Here is a 25,595-nt window from a genome sequence, read left to right as displayed (position 1 = left end):
CACACAGCACAAGTACACACGAGACGTTGGCATCTCCGCTTTTGCACTCACCTGTCAATACTTATCACACACAAAGTCATAATGGAAGCAGTGCAACACATCACATCCATAGCAATGAAGACATTACAGAAAACGTGGCCAAAGATCCACTCTCCTCCAATGAGGTCCGTTACGCTGACAAAGGGCATGACGGCCACCGCTACCGAGAGATCGGCCAAAGCCAGGGAGACAATGAGATAGTTGGAGGGCTGCCGGAGTTTCTTTACAAAGCACACGGAGATCACCACCAGGCAATTGCCCGCGATGGTCAGCAGAGTGATGAGGGAGAGAATGGCCCCGATAACAACTTTCTCCATGTTGCCGTAGCTGAGGATCTGCTCCCCGCAGCGAGTTTCATTTTCGGCCGCCAGGCTGGAAGCGGGGCTGGGGCTGGCGGTGACATCCTGGATGATCTTCAGCCAGCGGGGGTGCAGGGAGCCAGCCACCATCCCACTGCTGCTCAGCTCGCGGGGAGCCGCCAGGGCGAAGGCGCGGAGCTGGCCGGACACGTGACTGCTGTTGATGTCCATAACCATCTTGACGGGGGCTGCCCATGAAGCCGCCGGCTCCCAACACGCTGGGTCCTGGGGAGGGTCCCCGGGCCCGCTCAGCCCCCGGCTCTCCGGGGAGAAGCGCCTCAGCCCGGTTAGCTGATCATTGCCACCAGGGGTGGGGCGGGTGCCTCAGCTTCCCCCCTGCCCCGCTGGGCTCGCCGGCTCCGCGCCGCTGGCCGCGCTCCGCGGGGGCGGGCATCTCGCCATGGGGTCAGCGTGCCCCGAGCGCTGCCCGTCGGGGAGGCCGCGCCCCCCAGTGCCCGCTGCTCCCTCCTGACCCGGGAGGCTGCCTGCTCTTCGCCCGCAGCTGCCGCCTCCACCGCCGCGCCGCGCTGGCCCCCGACCCCGCCCAGCCCGGCTACCTGCTGCGGGAGCGGCGGGGAGGGAGGTTCGAGTCTCCCTGGCTGCCCCGCCCCTCGCCCGCCTGCAGCCGCTCGCAGCTGCCTGTGGGCTTCAGTAGCCTGCCCCGCTGAACTGTGGGGGGCGAGTCGATCGGCAGCGGGGGCGCCCAGGCTGCGGGGGGCGGGGGCAGAGTCACACACGGGTCTGCCCACAGCTCTGCCCGCGACCCCGGCAGCTACGGACCCGCCCTGGGCATGCCCCTCTCGGCGCCGTCCCCCGCCACCCTTGCTCTGGGAAGGCGAGGAAAGGGGGTAGGAGGGGAGGGTGGGAGAAAAAGCAGGGGGCCCTTAGGACTGTAGGCTGGGAGGAGTAGCTGCCAGCAACCTAGCTCTGGCCGCGGACTCTGGTATGCTCCCTGTGGGACCAGGGGACCTCTGAAGTCACAGTCCCGGGAGGACGTGGGGACGTGGAACCAGGCTTTGCACTCCCACGTAGTTTCGCGGAAGGAAGAAGACTCTTAAGGAGCTCATCTGTTTGAAATAGCAGGACACCGGCGTGTTGGGAGGGCAGGGCAGATGTCCTGCACTCTGAGGGCTGAGATTCCTGTGGGATGCGCGTTGTGGGGTGAAGAAGAGCAAAGCTAACCTGTGAAGCTAACAAGAAATATCATTAGCAACGTCTCTTGCAGCAGATTTACCAGTGAATTTGAGCTTGCCCGTGCCTGCGCCTCCTAAGGAACTCTATCCATTGCTAGCCTTTCTTTCCTAATTTGCTTGAAGGCTGATTCATTTACCCAGAGTCTGAATGAATGCCTGCTCCATTCATCTTCACTAAATAGCTGGGGATGGCCTCCTGCAGTATGGTATTTGCATACCCGTAAAAAATTTGAATGACCCCCTGTGGATATCTTAGACATAGTCTGTGGACCCCCAAAAGGTTCAAACCACTGTCAAAGCTGTTTCTTTCTCTCCTGAAATGTGGGCTGTGGATGGGGCCCAGCTTAGTGATAGATCCATTCAAATGCAAGGCAGCAGCAGGGATTTTGTGCACCCCAGCGGTGGTGGCCCTCTGTACAGGGATCAGTTGCACCCAAAGAAGAGTTAAGTTCTTGCAGGCTGCTTATCCAGCAAGAGTTTAGTAGTCGGTGGTGTGTTTCAACATTGTAAAAGGAAGTTTCTCACTGTTTTGACTGACCTCAGGGCCAGTTCTAGGGTCCCATTACTAGGGTCCCATTATTGGGAGGTGCAAGTGGGTATGTTGGGGCCGTGGATGTCACTATTTAAAAAACAACTAACCTTCCAGGAGTCCAGGGACTAGTTAAACCCCTGGAAAATCTTGGGTTTAAAAAGTAAAATCTGGCTACGGTGTCAGTATTTTGGTGTGATTTATAATATATAAATAGGGCCTTTGGTTTGGGGTTTTTATCTTATTTAATTTTTCCCAGAAATGTATCCGTATTTATTGCTACAACAAAAACAGGTGAAAATCAGTGGGAAAAACTATTTATAATTTTTCTGGGTAAATAGTGAAGGACGGGATGGGGGGAAGTATTCAGTAGATTAATGCTTTGATTAATGGAATTCAGTGTGGTTTGCTGCAGAATTAAAACAGAACTCCAAACACAATGCTACCTCTGAGTTTAAGAAAACAATCTCTCTTTAATCCCCAAATAAAACTTTTCATTTGAATAAACATTTACTGTTGTAGACTTAGAACTAATAGCCTATAAATATTTACATTTAATAATTGGGGATTTGCAGCGCATTTACTCAACTTCATCCTTTTCTTCCATTTTGGGGTCTTTTTTAGAACTTTTGAATACTTCCTTGTGTTCTGAAATGTATTCTGGTACAGATTTTTGTTTTCTTCCCATTTTAGTGTGTCAGATCTTTAAACCATTATCTGCTAACCACTTGAAATCTGTACGTGATGGCCATGAGATTCATCAGTACATTCAGATGTGCATGCGCTTCAGAGCTTGCATATGTGCCTGTTTGTGTGTATCTTCTAGACTAATACACTAGACTAATAGGCTAAGCCTTACTTCAACAGGCAGCTTTGCATATACACATAGACTAATGTATTATTGTAATACATTTACCTCATGCAATGTATTGTATTTTCCTAACAAAACAAGTAATTTTTTATATATTCGACTGATACAACAGTAGGGTGAAAATCAGAAAAAATGAATACTTTTTGTAAAAACTAGGATTTTTTCAGTAAAAATTGGTTTAAACTGAAAACAAAGGGGCTTATATGTAAAGGATGAAGCCTCTCCAATCTGCTGCTGTTCTGCCGCTTAACACTGGATAACTTTGCACACATTTTGGCCTTTCTGACAATAGCTGTGGGGCCCCTTGAAGATCATATGTGGGGGGAGGGCAATGTCCTCTTTTCCCCTCAGTAGTGTCAGGCCTGACTCAACTAGATGATTATGATACCAAGATCTGAAAGAATTAAATAAGTTAAAGACAATAAAATGTGGAGGAAACAGGAACACTCTACCAGTGGAAAGTCACTAGAGGAGATTCCATTGCCTCTGCACTAGCTGCCCTGACTCCCAGTGTAAAGAGAAGGAAGGGGTATGTCAGGTGCAGGAGATAGATGGAAAGGGGCATGGTGGGACAGAGTTCTGCCACAGCTGATCCTCCACTGGTGTAAGGTCCCCGAGGATCTTACACCAACAATGTATGTTGCTGCCCTGTCTTGTGCCAGGACTGGGCATCTATGAATCAGGCAGCCAACCCTGGCTCCCTGTGGCCTCCTACTCTCCACTCCATCCAATGAGAATCAAAGCTGTTGTCTTTTTCTGCATTTACTTGACAACTAAAGAATACAGAGGAGCCAGCAGGATTAATATTGCTATGATGGAAGATGTTAATGGTTGCCATCAAGAGACTCTTTAATCAAGAGACAATCACATACCTAATTAAAGTTGATGGGTAGGCTAACCACCCTTTTTTAAGGCTAAGTGGAAGAAGCAATTAAACCCCTTTACTGAGTGAGATAACTAGAAACAATAGGACGCTATCACCCAAGGCACTGGGCCCTGTGGAAAAACCTGAGCATAGTGAAGCCACATCATTCCTGGGAATGATTGCAATGCAGCGGCTGAGGGAATGACTAATTGCAGCTGCAAGTGATGATATCTGAGAGGCAGAAAGCTAGAGATGCAGAGTATGAGTGGCCCTGACAGCGAGCAGAGGTCCTTGGGGCACAGGACTGGCTGAAAAGGCAGGTTTGGAATTAGTGAGCAAGGAAACTGACAGATGTTCTTTATAAATAAACAGATTTGCACCAAAGAAATACTTGATGCATATCATCAATTTCTCCTTCTAATGGAAACAACCCAATAAGGCCTTGAATACTGGCTAACCACTTGAAGCAAAGGGGTAATCAAATTGACAAAAATGCACAAAATAACCACCATCCCCTCCTTTCCCCCAAAACTTAAATACAGGATGGTGTCAGGAATGTACAAAAAAATAAAGAAGTACAATTAACAGAAATTTTTTCTTGCTTTTCCCCCTCTATTTCTTTATCCCTTTTTTCCTTTCCTTCCATGTCTGATCCTTCTGTCCATCTTCATATCATGCATGTTTACCTATTCTTTTCTCTTTCTTTATTCTTTCCGTTCAACTCTTTCTCCTTTCAAAATCAGCAGCTCCTTTCCGTTGGTGCCCATAAAGGTCTGGTAAGTTATTGCTGCTCTGAGCATTCGCATGCTGGGAATAATAACTAAGATATAGGTAAATGTCCCTCCAGCCTGTGGAGGATATGTTGTCAACATGTTGAACATATTTTACTACCATCTGAATTACATTCTGAAGCTAACTATTATTTGAACCTGGATTTCTATTCCCAGCATGTGGTATTTAGCACATCGTGTTTTTGTTCGACTTGAAGCAGAGATGTTGCAGCTGCAATTTTCTTTACTGCCTTTCTTTGGCTTTGTGAAAATAAATCATCACCACTTTGTGGTAGTAAAACAGAGTGGTAAACATTCATTTCTTTGGTGTTTCTTTTCTTCTTAAAATAAATGTTAGCATCTGCACAACTTAAACAAATGTGAAATGAATTTTTTTGATGACTACATTCCATATACAGACTGCAGCAAGCAGCACAGCTGTGACAGATATTGCATCCCCATGCAGTATCTTTGGGGGCCATTGTATTTAATTTATGAATGTTTTATATATGAGTATAATTGTGTTTTTCTCCAGGAAGAGGGTAACCAGAGGTCCTCCAGGAACTACAAATAATGTGTGTGTTGGGGAGGGGGGTTATTAAAGTCAATCACAAAGTAAACAGCTGGTTCAAACTGGGTTTTCTAGAGACTAGGAGATAAAGAAAGGTCTTTTGGCATAAAAGGAGGAGTATGAATTGTCACAAGATCTTTTCTTCTCCAGCAAATGGACAGGACCTTCTGTCCTAGAGGATCCCCACCCATTGTGGAAGGGTTGGAAAGTCTTTGGCCTACTAGGGCCCCCTAAGAATGATAGGTGACTCCTGGTATCTTTAATGTATGTTTAAATCTGTTTATTGTTTTCAGATGTTTTCTCTGTCATACTTTTACCTTAAGAATAAATGGGCTTGCTTCAGGATGGATTTGATTTAAATCACTAGTCAGGAAGACGCGATTTAATCATGGATTTCTACATAAAAGTGCATTCTTGTTGGTTGTTATAACCTTAATACATATTCTTCACAACTCAGAGATAGATGTAGGTTTCATTTTTAGAAGGTACATACTATACCTTTTTTAAGTGATTTATTTTGAAAACTTTTCAGATTCGTTTTACAGCTATATCAGAAAATGAATGATTGTTTGATTATTCCATTTACCAAAGGTAACTGAAGCTGATATTTATGAAGTCATCGGGAGGTGAACTATCTCCAGTTCAACAGGTTAATCATTAATATTTGGAGGATTTTCTTGTGCTATATTAGGAGGAGAACATCACCAGACAGACATTTAAATTGTTTTATTCAACTAAAACAACAACGTTATGTATTCTGGATTTTTTTCTTCAACAGCAAACATATAATATTTTAACAAAACAAGCATATGAATTTTTGAATGTAGTTAAACATTAAAGATTTAAAAAATCAGGTTTATTTTTGTTAAAGTTGTTAAAATAGTTACATGAAATTTTAAAAAAAACCACAAACATTAAATTGACTATGTCAGCCAGGTCAACATGAGAAACTTAAAATACTGGCTTCTGCAGCTAACTCAGTCGTCTTTGCCTTCATTTTCCTGTATGTTCATACTCTGGAAAAGAAAAACAAGCTTTCCTGCTTTTCCAGGTCCCAAATGATTTCTCAATTTAGAATGAATTCATCCAAAGGAAGAAAATATTCTTTCTATCCTGGCAGAAGCAGCTACTGCTGTTAAAAGTGAGATTATCATTTCAACAGTCTCTGAAGCCAAGTGCTTAAGTGACTTCCACCAGTTCACTGGTGTGACTTTCTTTAAACCATCATCAGCAAACATATTTCTTGAATGGTTCACACTTAGCTCTGAAGTTTATTATAGTTGGCATTATGGAGGGATGATTGCTGGATGTCCATGTCATAGCCAACTCCTCTTCTTCAACAGTTAAAGTTTGACCCTGGTACCGAGTATTGAGAATATTTGCAAGAAAATGAGCTGGAAATAGTGCTTGTCCCATTTGTTTTTTTTAATGCTTGTAATTTAACTCTGTCATTGCATATTTCTTTTTTTAAGATCTCATTCAGTTCCTTCCAAATTTCATCAGTGTCAGCAATAAAACAGCTATTTCCAGGCATTTTGTTTAAGACTACAGAAATAAGCTTCAGGGTACTCAGCATGTGTTCAACATTTCTCTTAAGGCCAATGTTGAGAACTTTGGCTTTGACAGTGCCATCTATTTTTTCACGATTTTGTTCACAATCTGTCATCAGATTAGGTCAGTTCTTGATATAGTGCTCAAAACAGTCCACTACTGAGTTCTATCACATGTCTTGTGGGAGAGTTAGCTTGGTTCCTCCCACTTTTTTCAGAGCAGCTGCTGCAAAGTGGTTGTTACGGAAGTATTTTGCAATTTCAACAACGTTAGCCTTTATTTCTGGAACTCTGAAGTATTTGGCTAGGAGGTGCATCAAATGAGTACTTCAACCACGTGGGACTCTTCTAAATTTATTCTCATCTTGGATACATTTGCAGCATTGTCTGTGACCAAGCTGCATACTAGACATTTAAATTTTTTTCAGTTTTTTTTATTGCTTTTACTGCTACTTCTTGTAAGTATTCTGCTGTGTGTGCATTTCCTGATGTATCAATTGTTTCTGTAAGGAAGACGTGCCCTTCTTCTGTTGTCACACAAGCACATTCAACAGGTTCATTGTGGACATTACTCCACCCATCAAGATTCAAGTTAACAATTTCACCCTCTGGACCTTTTGCACACTCTAATTTAAGGTTTTGCATGCCAGTAATACATTTTAACCTTTTTAGAAGGTCTTTCTCTATAATATATAATTAAACTATTGTTGTATGTAAAGTAAATAAGATTTTTAAAATGTTTAAGAAGTTTCTTTTAAAATTAAATTAAAATGCAGATCTTATCAGTTTAGTGTGATCCTTGCCCTTGCTTTTCCTTGCTGAGTTTTCCAATGTCTGGCAAGTATTTGGATACTTTAAGCTGCACACAGACTTCTGAGTGATCAGTTGTTACCCGGCTCCAAGAAGGACAGTGGATGGATTTCATGTGTGAAAATACCTGTCACACAGGTATGTGGATCCAAATGCTGAAAGCATTGCAAACACAATTTTCTTCAAACAGTTAAATTTCACTGGCAGGGATGTCCAGCAGGTCAGAATAGAGGGCCCATGATCTCTCTTGGTAACTTCAAGTGCACACAGCAGGTCTCCAAACTTTGATGCCCACAATTCTGAGCTTTTTAACGGAATGAGCTGCATTTTGAAATCTTCAACACCCATCCACTGAAATACAGACAAATCCAAGTTGCTTCCGTTGAACTTTTCAGGTTTAATTAGAAAAGAAAGCATTGGGCCAAATCTCTGGAAATCTTGAAATCTGTCAGAAAATTCTGATTCCAGTTCTTGCATGTACATTCCAATCATCGACATTGACACTGCAACGTGTCGATAGTTCTTTTATGTGCTGGAAGTAGCGGAAAGTTGAAGTTCAAATATCCTGAGAAAAAACTGCTAGTTTTACAACAAATGACTTCCAGACTTCATAAAGTTCCAGAACCGATTGCCCTGCACCCTGGAAATGGAGGTTGAGTTCGTTTCGTGCTAGAAACATGAGCTTACATAGGCATTTATCATCATCCAGTTCAGGGTAGTTTTGTCCTTTTTCCGACAAAAAGGCCTTGATTGCATCAAAACAGTTTACAAAGTGCACCAAAACCTTGCCACGACTTAGCCACCAAATATTGCTGTGAAGTGGAATTATAAGCACTGTCCATCTCTTCTAGCAGTGCTTGAAACTGTGGCCTGGTCTACACTAGGCGTTTAAATCGGTTTTAGGAGCGTAAAACCGATTTAACGCCACAACCGTCCACACTAGGAGGCACCTTATATCGATTTTAATGGCTCTTTAAATCGGTTTCTGTACTCCTGCCCGACGAGAGGAGTAGCGCTAATATCGGTATTAACATATCGGAATAGGGTTAGTGTGGCCGCAATCGACGGTATTGGCCTCCGGGAGCTATCCCACAGTGCACCACTGACCGCTCTGGACAGCATTCTCAACTCGGATGCACTGGCCAGGTAGACAGGAAAAGCCCCGCGAACTTTTGAAATTCACTTCCTGCTTCGACAGCGTGGAGAGCTCATCATCACAGGTGACCACGCACAGCTCATCAGCACAGTTAACAATGCTGTCTCCTGAGAATCAAAAAAGAGCCCCAGCATGGACCGCTCAGGAGGTAATGGATCTGATCGCTATATGGGGAGATGATTCAGTGCTAACAGAACTGCGTTCCAAAAGACGAAATGAAAAAGTATTTGAAAGAATTTCTAAGGCGATGACGGATAAAGGCCACAGCAGGGACTCCGTGCAGTGCAGAGTGAAAGTTAAGGAGCTCAGACAAGCCTACCAGAAAACCAAAGAAGCAAACGGAAGGTCCGGGCAGGTCGAAAAACATGCCGCTTCTATGCTGAGCTGCACGCAATTTTAGGGGGCTGCGCCACAAGTACCCCACCCCTGACCGTGGATTCCGAGGTGGGGGTTGTAATCTCTGCCATGTCTGAGGATTATGCAGACGGGGAAGATGAAGAGGAAGAAGAAGAGGAAGACCTCGCAGAGAGCACAGCACTCCGTGAACCCCAGCAGCCAGGAGCTTTTTATCACCCTGACGGAATTACCCTGCTCCCAGCCCTCACAAGCAACTATTCCAGAGAATGACGCCCTGGAAGGGAGCTCTGGTGAGTGTACCTTTGCAAATAGCAAACAGTGTTTTTTAAGCAAGCCTTTTTTAATGATTGATTTGCCCAGAGGACTTGGGATGCATTCGCAGACAGTATAGTTACTTAGAAAAGTTTGTTAACATGTCCGGCGATTGAGAGGAAATCCTCCAGGGACATCTCGATGAAGCGCTCCTGTAGGTACTCCAGAAGCCTTTGCAGAAGGTTTCTGGGCAAGGCATCCTTGTTCCGCCCACCATGGTAGGACACTTTACCATGCCATGCATGTAGCAAGTAATCAGGTATCATTGCGTGGCAAAGCATCGCAGCGTATGGTCCCGGGGACTGCTGGCATTCAAGAAGCATCCGCTCTTTATCTTGTTCTGTTATCCTCAGCAAAGTGATATCGTTCAGGATAACCTGGTTAAAAATCAGGAATTTAAGTAAGGGGGGTGGCCATTTTTCTACTGGTTTCGTGGAATGCAGCAGCTTAAAAAAGACACTTTCCTGCACGTAGCGGCCGGGGAGGAGGAGTGAAATGCCGATGATCTTTTCTGTTTGGTCACCGTGGGTGGGGAGGGGAAGGTTGTTGATTAGCAGGGAGCTAGCGTGGTATTAGCCATGCGTTGGGGGGGAGGGGTAAATCACTGAGACAGTGGCTTACCATGGCCGCATGCAAGCTGAATTCTGATGCCTGGACCTGATGTGTCTGTGAGATCTGTAAACCCAGAGCTGCAAGCGGTCACTATTAAGATGAAAAATGCGACCTTGTAGGGAAATCACATGTGCTAGGTGAATAGTGATGTTCACTGTGAAACAGTATAACCATTGTTCTGTAAAATGTATCTTTCTAAATATTTATCTCCCTCATGCAGCTGCAAATTTTTCAAGCGTCCCTCCTCCATCCCAAAGGCTAGCACAGATAAGGCGGAGGAAAAGAAGACGCGAGATGAGATGTTCTCGGATATTATGGAAGTTACACGCAATGAAAGAGCTCATCTGAATGAGTGGAAGGACGTGGTTTCAAATTACAGGAAAGAGGCCAGTGAACGTGAGGACAGGAGGGACAACCGAGATGAGAGGTGGCGACAGGAAGACCGGCAGGAAAATCAGCGGTGGCGGCAGGAAGATCAGCGGTGGCGGGATGCAACTCTGGGGCTGCTGCGTGATCAAACTGACATGCTCCGGCGTCTTGTGGAGCTTCAGGAACGGCAGCAGGATCACAGAGTGCCGCTGCAGCCCCTGTATAACCACCCTCCCCCCTCACCATGTTCCTTAGCCTCCTCACCCAGACGTGTAAGAACGCGTGGGAGGCTCCGCACCCGCCCACTCCACCCCGTGGACAGCCCAACCAGAAGGATGCCGTTACTCTGAATTTTTTTAATGGCCTTCTCCATCCCTCCTTTCCTCCTCCCAAAGCACACCCTTACTTCTCTCCTCTTTTATAATGAATCAATAAAGAATTCATGCTTTTAAATATAAGTGACTTAATTTGAAAAAGTAAGATGTACTCGAAGGGGAGGGGAGTTGCTTACAGGGACTGAGTCAATCAAGGTGTTGGGTGTTCATCAACAAACACAGCAGTCACACTGTACCCTGGCCATTGATGAAGCTCGTTTTCAAAGCTTCTCTGATGCGCACCGCTTCCTGGTGTGCTCTTCTAATCTCCCTGGTGTCTGGCTGCGCGTAATCAGCGGCCAGGTGATTTGCCTCAGCCTCCCACCCCGCCATAAAGGTCTCCCCCTTACTCTCACAGAGATTATGGAGAATACAGCAAGCAGCAATAACATAGGGGACATTGGTTTGGCTGAGGTCTGAGCGAGTCAGTAATGTGCGCCAGCGAGCCTTTAAACGGCCAAATGCACATTCCACCACCATTCTGCACTTGCTCAGCCTGTAATTGAACAGATCCTGATCACTGTCCAGGCTGCCTGTGTATGGCTTCATGAGCCATGGCATCAAGGGGTAGGCTGGGTCCCCCAGGATAACGACAGGCATTTCAACATCCCCAACTGTTATTTTCTGGTCTGGGAAGTAAGTCCCTTGCTGCAGCCGTTTAAACAGAGTAGTGCTTCTGAAGACGCGAGCGTCATGAACCCTCCTGGCCATCCCACGTGGATGTTTGTGAAACGTCCCTTGTGATCCACCAGTGCTTGCAGCACCATTGAAAAGTACCCCTTCCGGTTTACGTACTGGGTGCCCTGGTGCTGCGGTGCCAAGATAGGGATATGGGTTCCATCTATCGCCCCCCCACAGTTAGGGAATCCCATTGCAGCAAAGCCATCCACTATGGCCTGCACGTTTCCCAGAGTCACAACCTTTGTAGCAGCAGCTTAGTGATTGCTTTGGCTACTTGCATCACAGCAGCCCCACAGTAGATTTTCCAACTCCAAATTGATTCCCGACTGACCGGTAGCTGTCTGGCGTTGCAAGCTTCCACAGGGCTATCGCCACTCGCTTCTCTACTGTGAGGGCTGCTCTCATCTTGGTATTATGGCGTTTCAGGGCAGGGGCAAGCAAGTCACAAAGTTCCATGAAAGTGCCCCACGCATGCGAAAGTTTCGCAGCCACTGGGAATCGCCCCACACCTGCAACACAATGCGGTCCCACCAGTCAGTGCTTGTTTCCGGCCCAAAATCGGCGTTCAATGGATAGAATCTGCCCCATTACCATCAGGATCTCCAAAGCGCAGGGGCCCGCGGTTTGAGAGAATTCTGTGTCCACGTCCTCATCACTGTCATCGCCGCGCTGCCGTATCCGCCTCTTACTCGCCTCGGTTCGAAGGTCCTGGTTCAGCATATACTGCACGAGAGTGCGCGAGGTGTTTAAAACATCCACGATTGCGGTATGGAGCTGAGCAGGGTCCATGCTTGCTGTGCTATGGCGTCTGCACGGTTCACCAAGCAAAGCAAAAAAGGCGCGAAACGGTTGTCTGCCGCTGTCAGGGAGGGAGGGAGGGGTGAGGCTGTACCCAGAACCACCCGCGACAATGATTTTTGCCCCATCAGGCACTGGGATCTCAACCCGGAAATGCCAAGGGGCGGGGGAGGCTGCGGGAACTATGGGATAGCTACGGGATAGCTACCCACAGTGCAACGCTCCAGAAATCGACGCTAGCCTCGGACCATGGACGCACACCACCGATTTAATGTGTTTAGTGTGGCCGCGCGCACTCGATTTTATAAAATCTGTTTTACAAAACCGGTTTATGCAAATTCGGAATAGTCCCGTAGTGTAGACGTACCCTGTGAGTCAAAGCAGATCGAGCAACAAGGACATTTACAATTTGCACCACTGTATTCATCACATTATTAAGCTCTGAATTAGAAATTTTAGCATACAGGTTTCCTTGATGGATGATACAGTGAAATTTGACTGTCGGGAGGCCAATCTGATCTTCAAGTAACTTTACAAATCTCTTCTGTTTTCCAACCATGGCAGAAGCATCATCTGTTGTCATACAAAATATTTTTCTGATGTCAACTCCTCATTCTTCAAAATGGTTTACAAAAGTTTCCGCTATATCTTACCCCTTTGTAGTACCATGCAGGGGTTTTAGGCAACAAAGTTCCTCTTCGATTTCATCGGAAGCACAATATCTTGCAACAACTGCCAAACGTGGAACATCGTTTATATCCACACTCTCATCAACTGCAACGCTAAACACTGCTGTGTCTTTTAGTGCAGTCGTCTGCTTTTCATTAATGTTTTCTGCTATTTTGTTTACGCGTCTCTCAACTGTTCTGGCAGAGACAAGCAGTTCGTTTATTTCAGATACGCATCTTTATTTGCAAATCATTGAACAAAACCTCCGAATTTCTGAGAAAAATTTCTTTTATGAATTCCCCATCTGTAAACGGCTTTCAGTTTTTTGCACTGCACTGTGCAATCTTGTAACTTCCTTCTGTGGCTTGATTTTTACTTACACTTAAGCATTTAAAATCACTGCTTTGCTTCTCATATCTTGCTACTTCCTTTTTGATTGATTCAGTCTTGTCTGCTTCATCAAGAAAGGTTTTCTCATGCTTCGTTTGAAAATGTCGTCGAACACTTGATGTGCGACAAGCAACATTTTCACAACAGAAAGTCCTTCTTTTGAATAAATCCAAATGTGTCTGTCCAAGAAGGCTGAAATGAACAGACATCTAACTTTGCTTTTGTCAAATGTACCCCTCAACTTACAGTGGGAAAAAAATGTGACAGATGGCACACACGTCAAATACTGTGCAATGTTCCATGTGACGTGATAGTGATGTAAGCAGCAAACCAGGACTTAAAAATATCCCACTATAGTGGCACTGGAACAATTTTTAAGGTAGGGTGCTAAGCTGAGACCCCTCTTGCCCCTGTGCACCCCTTACTGCCCCAGGCAGCTGGGGGCAGCTGCAGAGCCCCAGGCTGAGGCCAGGAGCAGAGCCCTGGGCCAGCGCTGGGACCCCAGGATGGCAGCAGAGGCCCCAGGACTGGTGGCTGGGACCTGGGCAGTGTGAGTGCCACTCAAAATAATCTTGCATGTGTGCCATAGGTTGCTGACCCCTGTTCTGGGCTGAGCACTGAGTCCCATTATGTAGATAGATTAACCTAAATAATCTATTCAGAAGCCCCTGGAACCCCATTAGATTGCATCCTTAATCCATGAACTATTGGAACTCATTTACAAAATTTCTCTTAAACATTACATGAATATATTGTCTTATATTATAGAATTAGATTTTATAATCCCTATTCCATGATGAGATATCTTTGAGCTATGATGTATCTATCTTTAGATAGGTTTTTTCCTCAAAATGCATTTTATCAAAAAAAACCAGGATTTAAATTTTAAAAATCAATTTTTTTAAATCATTAATTTTTATCCACCCTGGCTTGCTTAGAAAGAGCTGTGTGGTAACTTGTGACTGCTGCAATAGTCTGGTCATAGCCCTTGGAGAGAAAGCAAAGCACAGGCGGTAGCCTTTAGACCAACTGGTTTGCTGAGAATATCATGGTGTAAGGCACAGAGAAGTGCAGCCTTAAAACCATCTGGTCAGAAGACAGTGGGACTATGGTTCCTGCCCAGGGACAGATGAGAGCTGGAGACCTGAGACTTGACTGGGAACCCCTGAGGGAAACTACAGGGTGGGGATGGGAGAACACAGGTGCAGTTACCTGGAAACTGTCATGGAGGCATCTCACCTGAAAACAAGAGAAAGCAAAACTTATGGTGAAGGTGCTATGTCTCTGAGAGACAAGTTCTACCACCACGAAAAATTCATCCTGCACCAACAAAAACAAGCAAGGGCACTGCTATGGTGAATTGGAGCATGACATTAGTGAATTATTGAGATAGGAGTACTTAATAAGAAATGCTCTGCCAGAAGGGTTAAACTCAGAGCTATGGCAAAAGAGTCTCACGTTAGCTGCCATGAGCTGTCTGTTGAACGTGCACCAGCACAATTCAGAGTATGTGGCTGGATGTGAGCACCCTCGGAATCTGCTTGGAGAGTCCCAGACAAATGCACCACCTGGCCCAAACTATGCTCAGTATTGAGATCACAAAAACTAATTTAGCTGAAGGGAAATGTGGCTTCACCAGGAGGGATTTAGAGTCGGTAAGGGTGGAAGCAGGACACATTAGAGCAGGGGTCGGCAACCTTTCAGAAGTGGTGTGCTGAGTCTTCATTTATTCACTCTAATTTAAGGTTTCGCGTGCCAGTAATACATTTGAACATTTTTAGAAGGTCTCTTTCTATAATATATAACTAAACTATTGTTGTATGTAAAGTAAATAAGGTTTTTAAAATGCTTAAGAAGCTTAATTTAAATTAAAATGCAGAGCCCCCCGGACCAGTGGCCAGGACCCAGGCAGTGTGAGTGCCACTGAAAATCAGCTTGCGTGCTGCCTTCGGCACGCATGCCATAGATTGCCTACCCCTGCATTAGAGGTTTTTGGCTAACAGTGCTGGAACACAAGTGTTTTAATAGAGACTGGGGTCTTCCCAAACAAAAGCAGTTGTAGGATCAAGGCCTAAGCAACATACAAAATGAGGCTCCATCCAGAGGCATAGGTTTTCCCACACAGAGCCAGTTAAAATCAATAGAAGTTAGGCACCTAAATACCTCTGAGGATCTGGGCCATGGTTTATGGCCCTGACCCTGCAAGTTGCTCCAGAGAGCAGAGCCCAGTTAAAGTCAGTGGGGCTACAAATACAGATCAGTTTACCTGATCAGGGCTTTACATTGTATGTAAGTGTCTCAGGGCGAGGACTGTCTTTATGCATGGTATAGCACCTAGCACAATAGGGCCCAGATCCTGATGGGCCTCTGGGCATTAGCACAATATGAATACTCAATCATTAAAAAACAAGTCTTGAATTCTTCACAAATGCAAGAAGAAAAACTAAACTAAATTCAGCCCTAAACTGAGCTCAAGAAAACCTGAAATAATACCTACAGCTCTTCCATGTTCAGCTATGTCAAAGGAAATTGCTTAAAACGTCTTTCAGGACTGCATCTGATTGGCACAGCAATAGCACTGGCTGTACTGTTGGACAGACATCTAATGGCAACATACAGACGCAAACTATGATATTGATACTTTCTCATCCGTCATTCACCTTCAAAATTGTCAAACATGAAGTAATGTTGATTCAGCTATTTCTTGTGGCAGGAGTCAACAAAATGGCACTAAGCTGGCGATTCTTATTCCTTTTAGAGTCATGATGGGCAGCTGCTTCCCCTCTCCAACAGTTGTGATGCATGAATTCCTTCTGTTATTGCTGCTCCTATTTAACACAGGACATTGTAAAACTGACACAGGCTGCAGTGCAAGAAATATTGCCAATGACACATAACTCCATTTCTTTTTCATTCAGTGCAACGGTGCTATTTATTCCAGTGTATCAAGGAGACTGGCACCTGGAAAAAGGATAGTTGGCTCAACCTGAACCAAGGAAAGACCTAAGAGGTGCTAGCTGAGAGAACAAATTCTTCAAGGGCTGGAGATCATCTCACCTTCTTCTTGACTGACACCATCATTTTCCCCTAGCAGTTAAGAAACTGCAGCTTTTGGGTCATTCTAGACTCATAACTGACTCTTGACACCCAAATACCAAATTCCATCCATCTTAAGTCCAGCTATAAGCCTGTGGTAGCAGGAAATAAAGACTTCTCTACATAAAATAATTATTTCACCCAAAACTTAAACTAAATGCAACCCTGACTCTTTTGTGTTGAAAATGTGTAGTTAACTAGTTGCCTATTAATCTAGGTACCTACATGACCATCTAGGTCCCCCCTACTTTCTTTAAATGTTCAACCACTAGAACTTTTCTGATATTTTCCCTGAATGTGAATCCTAGTTTGAAGGTGAGGTTCACTAACAGTGATTAAAATGCATTAATAGTGTATGTAAGCCAAATATATAGTTATTTATAAACAACACAGATTACATTTCAAATGTAATCGATCAGAAAATGAGGAGTCTTAAAACCCCATTTTCCCTTTTTCTTGTCCTTGTCAATGCTCTATTGGTGCTTAAATAATTTCATTGGTAATCATTCAGTTTAATATAGCTGCTCCATCTAGTGGCTACAGTGCTGAACTCTCCAGCAAGCAAGGAGCCAACCACCAGGTCTTCTGTTTCAACTTTGTTTCCGAAAAGGATTCTGCCGCCACAAGATATTTATATACCGAGCTACAGTGTAGCTAAGAGCCAGGTTATTCCCTCCTGGGGAGACATCCATGGAGGGGGCTTGAAGGGTTCAGAAACTCTGAGATGAACCTTTGAAATGTGCCTCTGCAGTGCAGTTGAGGCACTGGGGGTTCAGCATCCCGAACCCAGGGATCGACCAGATATGCATCCCCAGGTAGGGGCAGGAAGCAGCATTAATGTAGGTGCTGTCCCTTGCCCACAGAAAGCTGCCCCTGGGCTCCGTACGCTGGTGCCTGCAGCAGATGCTATCTCCACTTGTAAGTATGGCTCCCCATGTAAGTATTCTCACACTTCTGATCAAACTGTCTGCACTGGGCTATCTTGAGTATCACTTCAAAAGTTTTTTCTCTTACTTAATTGGCCTCTCAGAGTTGGTAAGACAACTCCTATCTTTTCATGTTCTCTGTATGTGTATATATATCGCCCCACTATATGTTCCATTCTATGCATCTGAAGAAGTGAGCTGTAGCCCACGAAAGCTCATGCTAAAATAAATTTGTTAGTCCCAAGTACTCCTGTTCTTTTTGCGGATACAGACTAACACGGCTGCTACTCTCAAACCTGTCTCCACTTGAGACATTTTGCCGCACCTGCTCCCTGGTGCTCTTTCACATGGGCTCGGCTGGCTTGGCGGGGGCTGTGCCAGGAGGCTGACAGCCCCTGGCCCGGGCTGGCTGCCGCCAGGGTGGTAAGCGCTGTGCGCATGAGATGCGAGCCGAGCAGGGCTCGCAGTCAGTGCGGCGCTCTGGGGGAGCGGAGCCGGCGTTCGCACTGAGGGGAACCTGCCACTGCTCTGGGTGCAGCCGGGAGAGCCCGGGGGCCGAGGTGGCCGCCGTGGGCTCCGCGCGCGGGGCCTTGCGCTCAGTGTCGGGTCACTCGCCATGCGCTGCTGGCTAGGGAAGGGGGAGCGGACGCACCGCCACAGCGGCACAACCGCGCGGGAGGCTGGCAGGGTGCCGCCACCAAACTACAACTCCCAGCATGCCTTGGGCGGAGCCGGGCGTGAGGCGCACGCGCAGTGCTGCAGCCCCTAGGCGGCTGGTGCCACGTGGTTGCAGCATGGCAGCTGTGTTTGCGGATCTGAACGTCCCGGCCGCGCCGGAGAGGAAGTCGCTGCAGAGTTTGCTGGAGGCCGCCGCGCACCGTGAGTAGCGGCCGCCCTGCCTCGCCCGGGGCGCTGGGCGGGGTCCGCGCAGCTCTCCCAGCCTGTCAGGCCCTGGCGGTGCGGGGCTCGGGGTGGGTAGCGCCGAGCTCACGGGGGCGGTTCTGACTCCTGCTGCAAGAGCCGGACTGCTGGGCACCCTCCGGCGGCAGCGTGCGTGCGAGGGATGCCCCCTTCCCTAGGCACTAGGCTGTTGGTCCCGCCCTGCGGGGTGGAGCCGGGGTGCGGAGAGTGCTGCTGTTCCGCCTTCTCCCCCTTGTTGGTAGGAAGCCGTGGCCTTTGTGCTGGTAGCACCAGCCTCACTGGGCGCAGTGACTGTCTCGGGAAGTGGGTGCGGAATCGTCCTGCCAAGTCAGCCTGGTTCCCAGAGCCTGGGGCGCTCGTTTGAAACTGTGCCATCCGCCTGGGACCTGCTCTAGACTCAGAGAACATGGTTTTCCAGTCTCCCTTTCGACTAGAGCCCCAGGCTGAAACTGAATGTGATTTTTGGGGGGGGGTTAAATCTCCTAATTTGAAAGCCAATCTCATGCTACAGTTTTTGTGTGTCTGTTCGTGTTTGTCCTAGCACCGTTGGTAATGCTGTGTTTAGCAAACAAACTCTGCATCGTGGGGCATTCTTAACAAAATAAAAGCAGCAAAGAGTCCTGTGGCACCTTATAGACTAACAGACGTATTGGAGCATGAGCTTTCGTTGCATCCAACGAAGTGGGTATTCACCCACAAAAGCTCATGCTCCAGTATGTCTGTTAGGGCTTGGCTACACTTACAAGTTGCAGCGCTGGGAGTTACAGCGCTGGTCAGTGTGGCCACACTGACAGCTACCAGCGCTGCAGTGTGGCCACGAGGTGCATTGTCCCACAGAGCACCTCGTCCCATTTTGGCGCTGAGTATTGTGGGGAGGGGAAGAGTGTGCGGGTCATTCCACATCCCAGCATTCACTCTTTCCGGCAGCGTTTGGCGCCATTGTGAGTGTCTTTCTGTTACTCTCTGTGAATCGCGATTTCTGTGGCAAATGGAGCCCGATCTGCTGAGGACTCTGCTGATGAGTGTCACCAGCACAACACGCTTGGCAGTCGAGCTATTCCTTCAGCTCCAAAGTGACAGTGAGGAGTCCGATGATATCAATATGGATTTGTCTGCCACGTGTGACACTACAGTGCTTTGCGGCATTCACGGAAATGCTCAGCACCGAAACAAGCACTGAGTGGTGGGATCACATCGTCATGGAAGTCTGGGATGATGAGCAGTGGCTGCAGAACAAAGCCACTTTCATGGGACTGTGTGCTGAGAGGACACAAGATTGAGAGCTGCCCTGACGGTGGAAAAGCGGTGGCTATTGCAATCTGGAAGATGGCAAATCCAGACAGCTAAACCAGTTTGGTGTGGGAATCGTTTTGATGCAAGTTTGCAAGGCAATTAATCGCATCCTGCTAAGAAAGACCGTGACTCCGGGAGCGTGGGACATTGTGGATGGCTTTGCACAAATGGGTTTCCCTAACTGTGGAGGCGATAGATTATTCCTATTCTGCCCCACCTGGCATCAGGTATTTCTCTATGGTTCTCCAGGCGCTAGATCACATTGACATTTACACAGGCTGGCCTGGAAAGGTGCATGATGGAACAGTGGCCTGTTCAGGAAGATGCAGGCAGGACTTTTTCCCAGACAGGAAGATCACAGTAGGGGATGTCGAAATGCCCACTGTGATACTGCCTTGGCTCATGAAACCCTATACAGGGAAGCTTGACAGGAGCAAGGACCGGTTCAACTACAGGCTGAGCGCAGAATGACTGTGGAGTGTGCTTTTGGGCGTTTAAAAGCTCGCTGGAGATGTTTGTATGGGAAGCTAGACTTGGGGAAAGCAGCATCCTATAAGCGCTTGCTGTACCCTCCATAATATTTGTGAAGGGAAGGGTGAAACATTCAGTGAGGCATGGACCACCGAGGTTCAAGTCCTGGAGGCTGAATATGCACAGCCAGAGAGCAGGGCTAATAGAGAGGCCCAGCACAGGGCTACAAGGATTAGGGATGCCTTGAGGGAAGAATTTGAGGCTGAAAGCCAACAGTAATGTTTGCTGCCTTGCATGGGAGTGAATTGCACTGCTTACACTGTTATTCTATTATCCATAATAATAATATGATTTGCAGTGCCTCTTTCTTCACTGGGCTAAGGTATCTTTCACTATCTGCTATAATAAAGACTGTTTTCAAAGCCAAGAATTGTTTTATTGAAAAGAAAAAAACTTCCTTGACAGACAGACAGACACACAACATTTCATTAACACAAGAGGGCAAGGGTGTGGGTTGGTGAACTGTACAGTCACAAGTTTGCATATGCCCTGTCTGGATTGCTGTTTAATGAATCCTGCACTTCAGGGTTCATATACTGCATGGTGATGGGGGTTGAATGCAGAGGGTAAGGGTGGTGGTAGGTATCAGGGCTGGTTAGGTGTTGGAGGCAGCTGGTGGTGGTAAGAGCCTGGATGCTGGGGAAAGGTGGTTTGAGCTGACATTGGGGCACAAGGCACAAAGGGTGCTCTGCTTGCATGGAAACGAGTGACTCTATAGACTCCCAGGATGCATACTTTTCCTCTTGGCCACTGCATTTCTCTTGGTCCTGCTTTCTTTCTCTCGCCACTCCTTCAATTCTTTTCTCTCTGTAGCAGAGTGCTGAAGAACAGTTTTCAGCATGTCCTCTTTGCTCTTTCGGGGATTTTTTCTCAAATTTTGAAGCCTCTGTGATGTTGAACATCTGGGCAGTCCAGTAGTCAAGGTCACTGTAGAAACAGAAATGACAACATTTAACACGGGCAGCATTGTATCCACTATCTCCAGACATGAATTGTTACACTGAGGAGTTCTCACTTGCAAGTTCTCACTTGCATTCTTTATCCCAAAAGGAAAACACAACAGAAGCCACGAAATGGTGAGTGAGGAGTGTTTACTTATATAGGGAGAAGAGGGGCTTGAGTGAGAGGAGCTGGTTGCGTAATCTGGAGTGCTAGAGGGGTTGAGTGAAGATGCAGATGCAGGGGTGATCTTATCTCCTATCTCTTCACTAAAGAGTCTCCCAACATTTTTCACAGGACTTAATCCTGGAAGATGTTTAGTCACTAGGGAACAGCGGGGCTCTTTTAGAGCAATGTGGATTCCGCCCGGGACCCTATGCGGCGTGCCTGTGTTCAGAAATGGTCCCCACTGGCCGAAGAGTGGCGCCACTGGGACAAGGGACACAGTGGCTCTGCCTATAAACCTGCGCAGGCATATTGCCCACGCTCTGGATGAAGCTTTTGCTGAGATAACTGAAGCAGATTAGATAGACCACATCAACGGGCTATTCCACATCTAGACGCTGCCATGCATGCATCCATAACCCCCTTCCTCTCCAGAAACATTTCACTTCAGAAAATAAAAGCCGCTTAAACCGCCTCCTCTGCTTGTCCTTCTGCAACTGCTGGCTGCTGCGATTGGGTAGTTTCCTCCTGGCTTGAGAAGAGCTCCTGGCTGCATGCCTCCAGGAATCTGCGGTTTCTTCCCCATCGCAGGAGCTTCACTCGCGCCTCCCCGCAGCCTCCTCCTCCTCCTGTCCCCAGCCTGCTCAGAAGTGTCCATCGTTATCCTGGGATTGGCAGTGGGTCACCCCAAGTATCTCGTCCATCTCCCTGTAAAAGCGGCAGGTCGTGGGAGCAGCTCCGATCGCTCTCGGGCTTTGTAATAGGCACTCCGCAGCTCTTTAACTTTCACCCTGCATTGTACTGCCCCGATCATGGCCCCTATCCAGCATGGCCCTTGATATCTGCTCAAAGATATCGTAATTCCTCTGAACAGATGCCTCACCCCAAACACTGATGAGGTCCTGCACTTCACCAGTGCTCCATGCTGGGGCTCGGAGGCATGGTCACCTGTAACTGATTAACTGATTAACTGATTGCACTCCACACCTGGCTGCAGCAAACAGGAAGGAGATTTTTAAATTTGGCATTTAAAGGGCTGGTCACCTGAGGCAAGAGCAGTAGAGTGCAAACTGATGAGCAGAGTGGCTGAACAGGAATTCTGGGATAGCTCCTTATTCCCTGGAGGACAGGTAAAGCGCTGGTGAGTGTCCACACCTGCTGAGCAGCGCTGGTGTCACCAGCGCTGCACTCCTATACCCCTGCCGGGATGGGTTTTCAGCCAGCGCTGCAACCAGGAGTTGCAGCGCTGGTTAAGTGTGGACGGGTGTTGGTTGCAGCGCTGGACAGCCTCCACCAGCGCTGCAACTTGTAAGTGTAGCCAAGCCGCCACAGGACTCTTAGGGCTTGGCTACACTTACAAATTTGCAGCGCTGCAGCAGGGTGTGAAAACACACCCTCTGCAGCGCTGCAAATTGCGGCGCTACAAAGCGCCAGTGTAGTCAAAGCCCCAGCGCTGGGAGCCGCGCTCCCAGTGCTGTCCGTTATTCCCCACAGGGAGGTGGAGTACGGACAGCGCTGGGAGAGTTTTCTCCCAGCGCTGGCGCTTTGACTACACTTAGCGCTTCAAAGCGCTGCCGTGGCAGCGCTTTGAAGCGCTAAGTGTAGCCATAGCCGTAGTCTGGATCTGTAAAAGCAGCAAACTCGGCTACCCCTCTGATACTTAACAAAATAAGTTTTACTGGCCAATTTTAAGTCCCTCTGTTTGTATCACATCATGCAATACATTTTTTACTCTCCTGTGTATTGAGGCTGGAAAGATAACATAGCTAAGTATTATGATAGGTCCAATGAATAAGCCACTGTACGTGTTCCCTTTCTATCGTGGCAGATGTGCACTACTGCTAGTAAAACGTCACTGTAATACTATCCACCCTGGGAGTCGGGACTTTTTGTAGCTTTCCCAGCTCAGGCTGGAGCCCCGGTGAGGGGGAGGGTCTCACTGGGTTTCAGAGCCCGGGCTGGAGCCGGAGCCTGAATGTTTACACTGCTATTTTTTAGCCCTGCAGCAGGAGCCTGAGTCAGTTGACCTGGGCTCTGATTGTATGTCGACCCCACACAATTAAAAATATGTGCCAGCTGACTCAGACTCAGGATAAGGGGCTCTTTAACTGTGGTGTTGTAGACAGTCAGGCCCAGGCTGGATCCTAGGACCCTGTGAGGTGGGAGGGTCCCTGTCTACACTGCAATTAAACAGCCCCTTAGCCTGAGCCCCATGAGTCCAAGGTCATGTCTACACTAGCACTTGCATCAGCAAAACTTCTGTCGCCTAGGGGTGTGAAAAAAACACCCACTTGGGTGACATAAGTTTTGCCAGCATAAGCACTCGTGTCTACAGCGCTATGTCGGCTTGGCTACACTTGCAGCAGTAGAGCACTTTGGGTTAAACCAGCCTTCGTAGAGCGCACTAGGGAAAGCGCTCCAGTCTGTCCACACTGACAGCTGCAAGCGCACTGGCGTGGCCACATTTGCAGGATTTGCAGTGGCATTGGGAGTGGTGGATTATGGGCAGCTATCCCAGCATTCAAGTGGCTGCAATGTGCTTTTCAAATGAGGGGTGTGTGGTGTATGGGCCAGGGCGGAAGCCGCATTGTAGGAGAAGACCCTTCCTTGCTTCCCTGGTCACCCTCAGCAGCGAGATATCTTCCAGGACGAACTCCTGTGGAGAATGTTGGCACAGTGTTCACAGTAGGTGCCCCCTGCAGCTGTTGGCTCTCCCCAAGGCACAGAAACCCAGAGGACAGTACAGCCGTGAAACAATCAGTCCCCGTGGACCCTGTGCTTACTCACCATTTCTGGGGCTCCCGTTGGTTATGTGCACTCACTTTGGGACAGGCAAAGTATGGTTTTTGTGTTGTATTTAAAGGGGAAAAAAAATTAATGTCAAGGCATCATGTCTCCTACTGATTTTCTGTTTTCAGAAATCTCAAATTATTACACAAAGAAACCTTTCAGATTTGTAAATGATGTGTGGAGTTTAATTGCTAATCTTAAATCTTTCTATTCTGATTAATTTCTATTAAATAGTAAATTGGACAAAAAAACCTTACCATATGTTTACCTTTTCTAGTGGGATATTCAACTGTTGCTATTAACCATGTCATTGATTTCAAAGAAAAGAAACAGGTAGGTCTCTGTTTCAATATTTATTCTCGTCGTCTTTATTTGTACTTAGTAATAAGTTCATACCTATGCATACATCTAGATGAGTGATCTAAGAAGGAAGCAAGTTAGGGAATTACAGGATCCTTCAGTACATGACTAAACTACCATTTTGTAACCCCATCTATTGACAAGCTGTACAGTTTGGGCCTACATTTTTTATCCCCCCATGTTTAATACATTGTAATCGTGGTGTTTTTGTTTGTTTGTTTTGTTTCAGGAGATTGTCAAACCAATATCTCCTTCAGAATTGTTTCCATCTTTGCCTATTGTACAGGTATGTTAGAGTTTAAATTCCACCTGCACATGATAGTTAAGGATACGATTTAATCACAGAGGTCAGTCACGGATTCTGTGACTTTACTGGAGTTCCATGACTTTGTCTTCAGGCAGTCAGGGCTGTGCTCACTCCTCCTATCCCCCTGCAGCTTTGGCCGGGGCTAGGGCTGTGCACGTCCCTATTTCCCCACTTCCTCCTACACCTTTGGTCCAGGACTGTGCCACCCCCATGGCTTCGGCTGGGGCCGGCTCCGCTGCTGTGTGCACCCGCCCCGCAGCTTTGGCAGTTTCTGGAGCCAAAACTGTGCCCCTCCAGCATTGCTGGGGCTGACAGTCCCTCCCCCGCCATGAGGATCCAGGTGTCATTCCTTCCTCAGCCTTCCTCCCCCTCCTCCCCGGTTATTTTTAGTAAAAGTCATGGACAGGTCATGGCTCCCATGAATTTTTGTTTATTGCCCATGACTTCTACTAAAAATAACTGTGACAAAATCTTAACTAGGGCTGTCGATTAATCGCTATTAACTCAAAAAATTAATCATGATTGAATCACACAGTTAAACTATAAAATATCAAATGAAATTTATTAAATATTTTTTGATGTTTTTCTGCATTTTCAAATATATCGATTTAAATTACAGCACAGAATACAAAGTGTACAGTGCTCAGTTTATGTTTTTATTACAAATTTTTGCACTGTAAAAATGATAAAAGAAATAGTATTTTTCAATTCACCTCATACAAGTACAGTAGTGCAATCTCTTTATCATGAAAGTGCAACTTACAAATGTAGGGGTTTTTGTTACATAACTGTACTCAAAAAACAATATAAATTTTAGAGCCTACAAGTCCACTCAGTCCTACTTCACATTCAACCAATCGCTAAGAGAAACAAGTTTGTTTACATTTACAGGAGATAATGCCCACTTCTTAATTACAGTGTCACCTGAAAGTGAGAACAGGTTTTTGCATGGCACTATTGTCACTGGTGTGCCAGGTTATTTACGTGCCAGA

At 46.7% G+C, this 25,595-nt stretch overlaps 2 protein-coding genes across 4 annotated transcripts in view; one reads left to right on the top strand and one right to left on the bottom strand.

Annotated features, from left to right (window-relative positions):
* Positions 1 to 16,040, bottom strand: part of HTR7 (5-hydroxytryptamine receptor 7) — a 77,536-nt gene extending 61,496 nt beyond the window's left edge. For all 3 annotated transcript variants that reach the window (XM_039482797.1, XM_039482796.1, XM_039482798.1), the window contains exons 1-3: positions 15,936 to 16,040; positions 14,488 to 14,514; positions 52 to 1,580 (exon numbers count right to left, since the gene is read on the bottom strand). In XM_039482797.1, coding sequence (XP_039338731.1) covers positions 52 to 575 — 524 coding nt within the window. In that variant the 5' untranslated portion in view covers positions 576 to 1,580; positions 14,488 to 14,514; positions 15,936 to 16,040. The remainder of the gene's footprint in view (positions 1 to 51; positions 1,581 to 14,487; positions 14,515 to 15,935) is intronic.
* A 1,968-nt stretch (positions 16,041 to 18,008) lies between these two features.
* RPP30 (ribonuclease P/MRP subunit p30) overlaps positions 18,009 to 25,595 on the top strand; it is a 32,424-nt gene continuing 24,837 nt past the window's right edge. The window contains exons 1-3 of the mRNA XM_039480800.1: positions 18,009 to 18,176; positions 24,214 to 24,269; positions 24,526 to 24,582. Coding sequence (XP_039336734.1) covers positions 18,014 to 18,176; positions 24,214 to 24,269; positions 24,526 to 24,582 — 276 coding nt within the window. The 5' untranslated portion in view covers positions 18,009 to 18,013. The remainder of the gene's footprint in view (positions 18,177 to 24,213; positions 24,270 to 24,525; positions 24,583 to 25,595) is intronic.

This window comes from Mauremys reevesii, linkage group 7 (assembly GCF_016161935.1).
Source record: "Mauremys reevesii isolate NIE-2019 linkage group 7, ASM1616193v1, whole genome shotgun sequence".
Classification (NCBI taxonomy): domain Eukaryota; kingdom Metazoa; phylum Chordata; order Testudines; family Geoemydidae; genus Mauremys; species Mauremys reevesii.
This window is presented reverse-complemented; position numbering and strand designations above follow the sequence as displayed.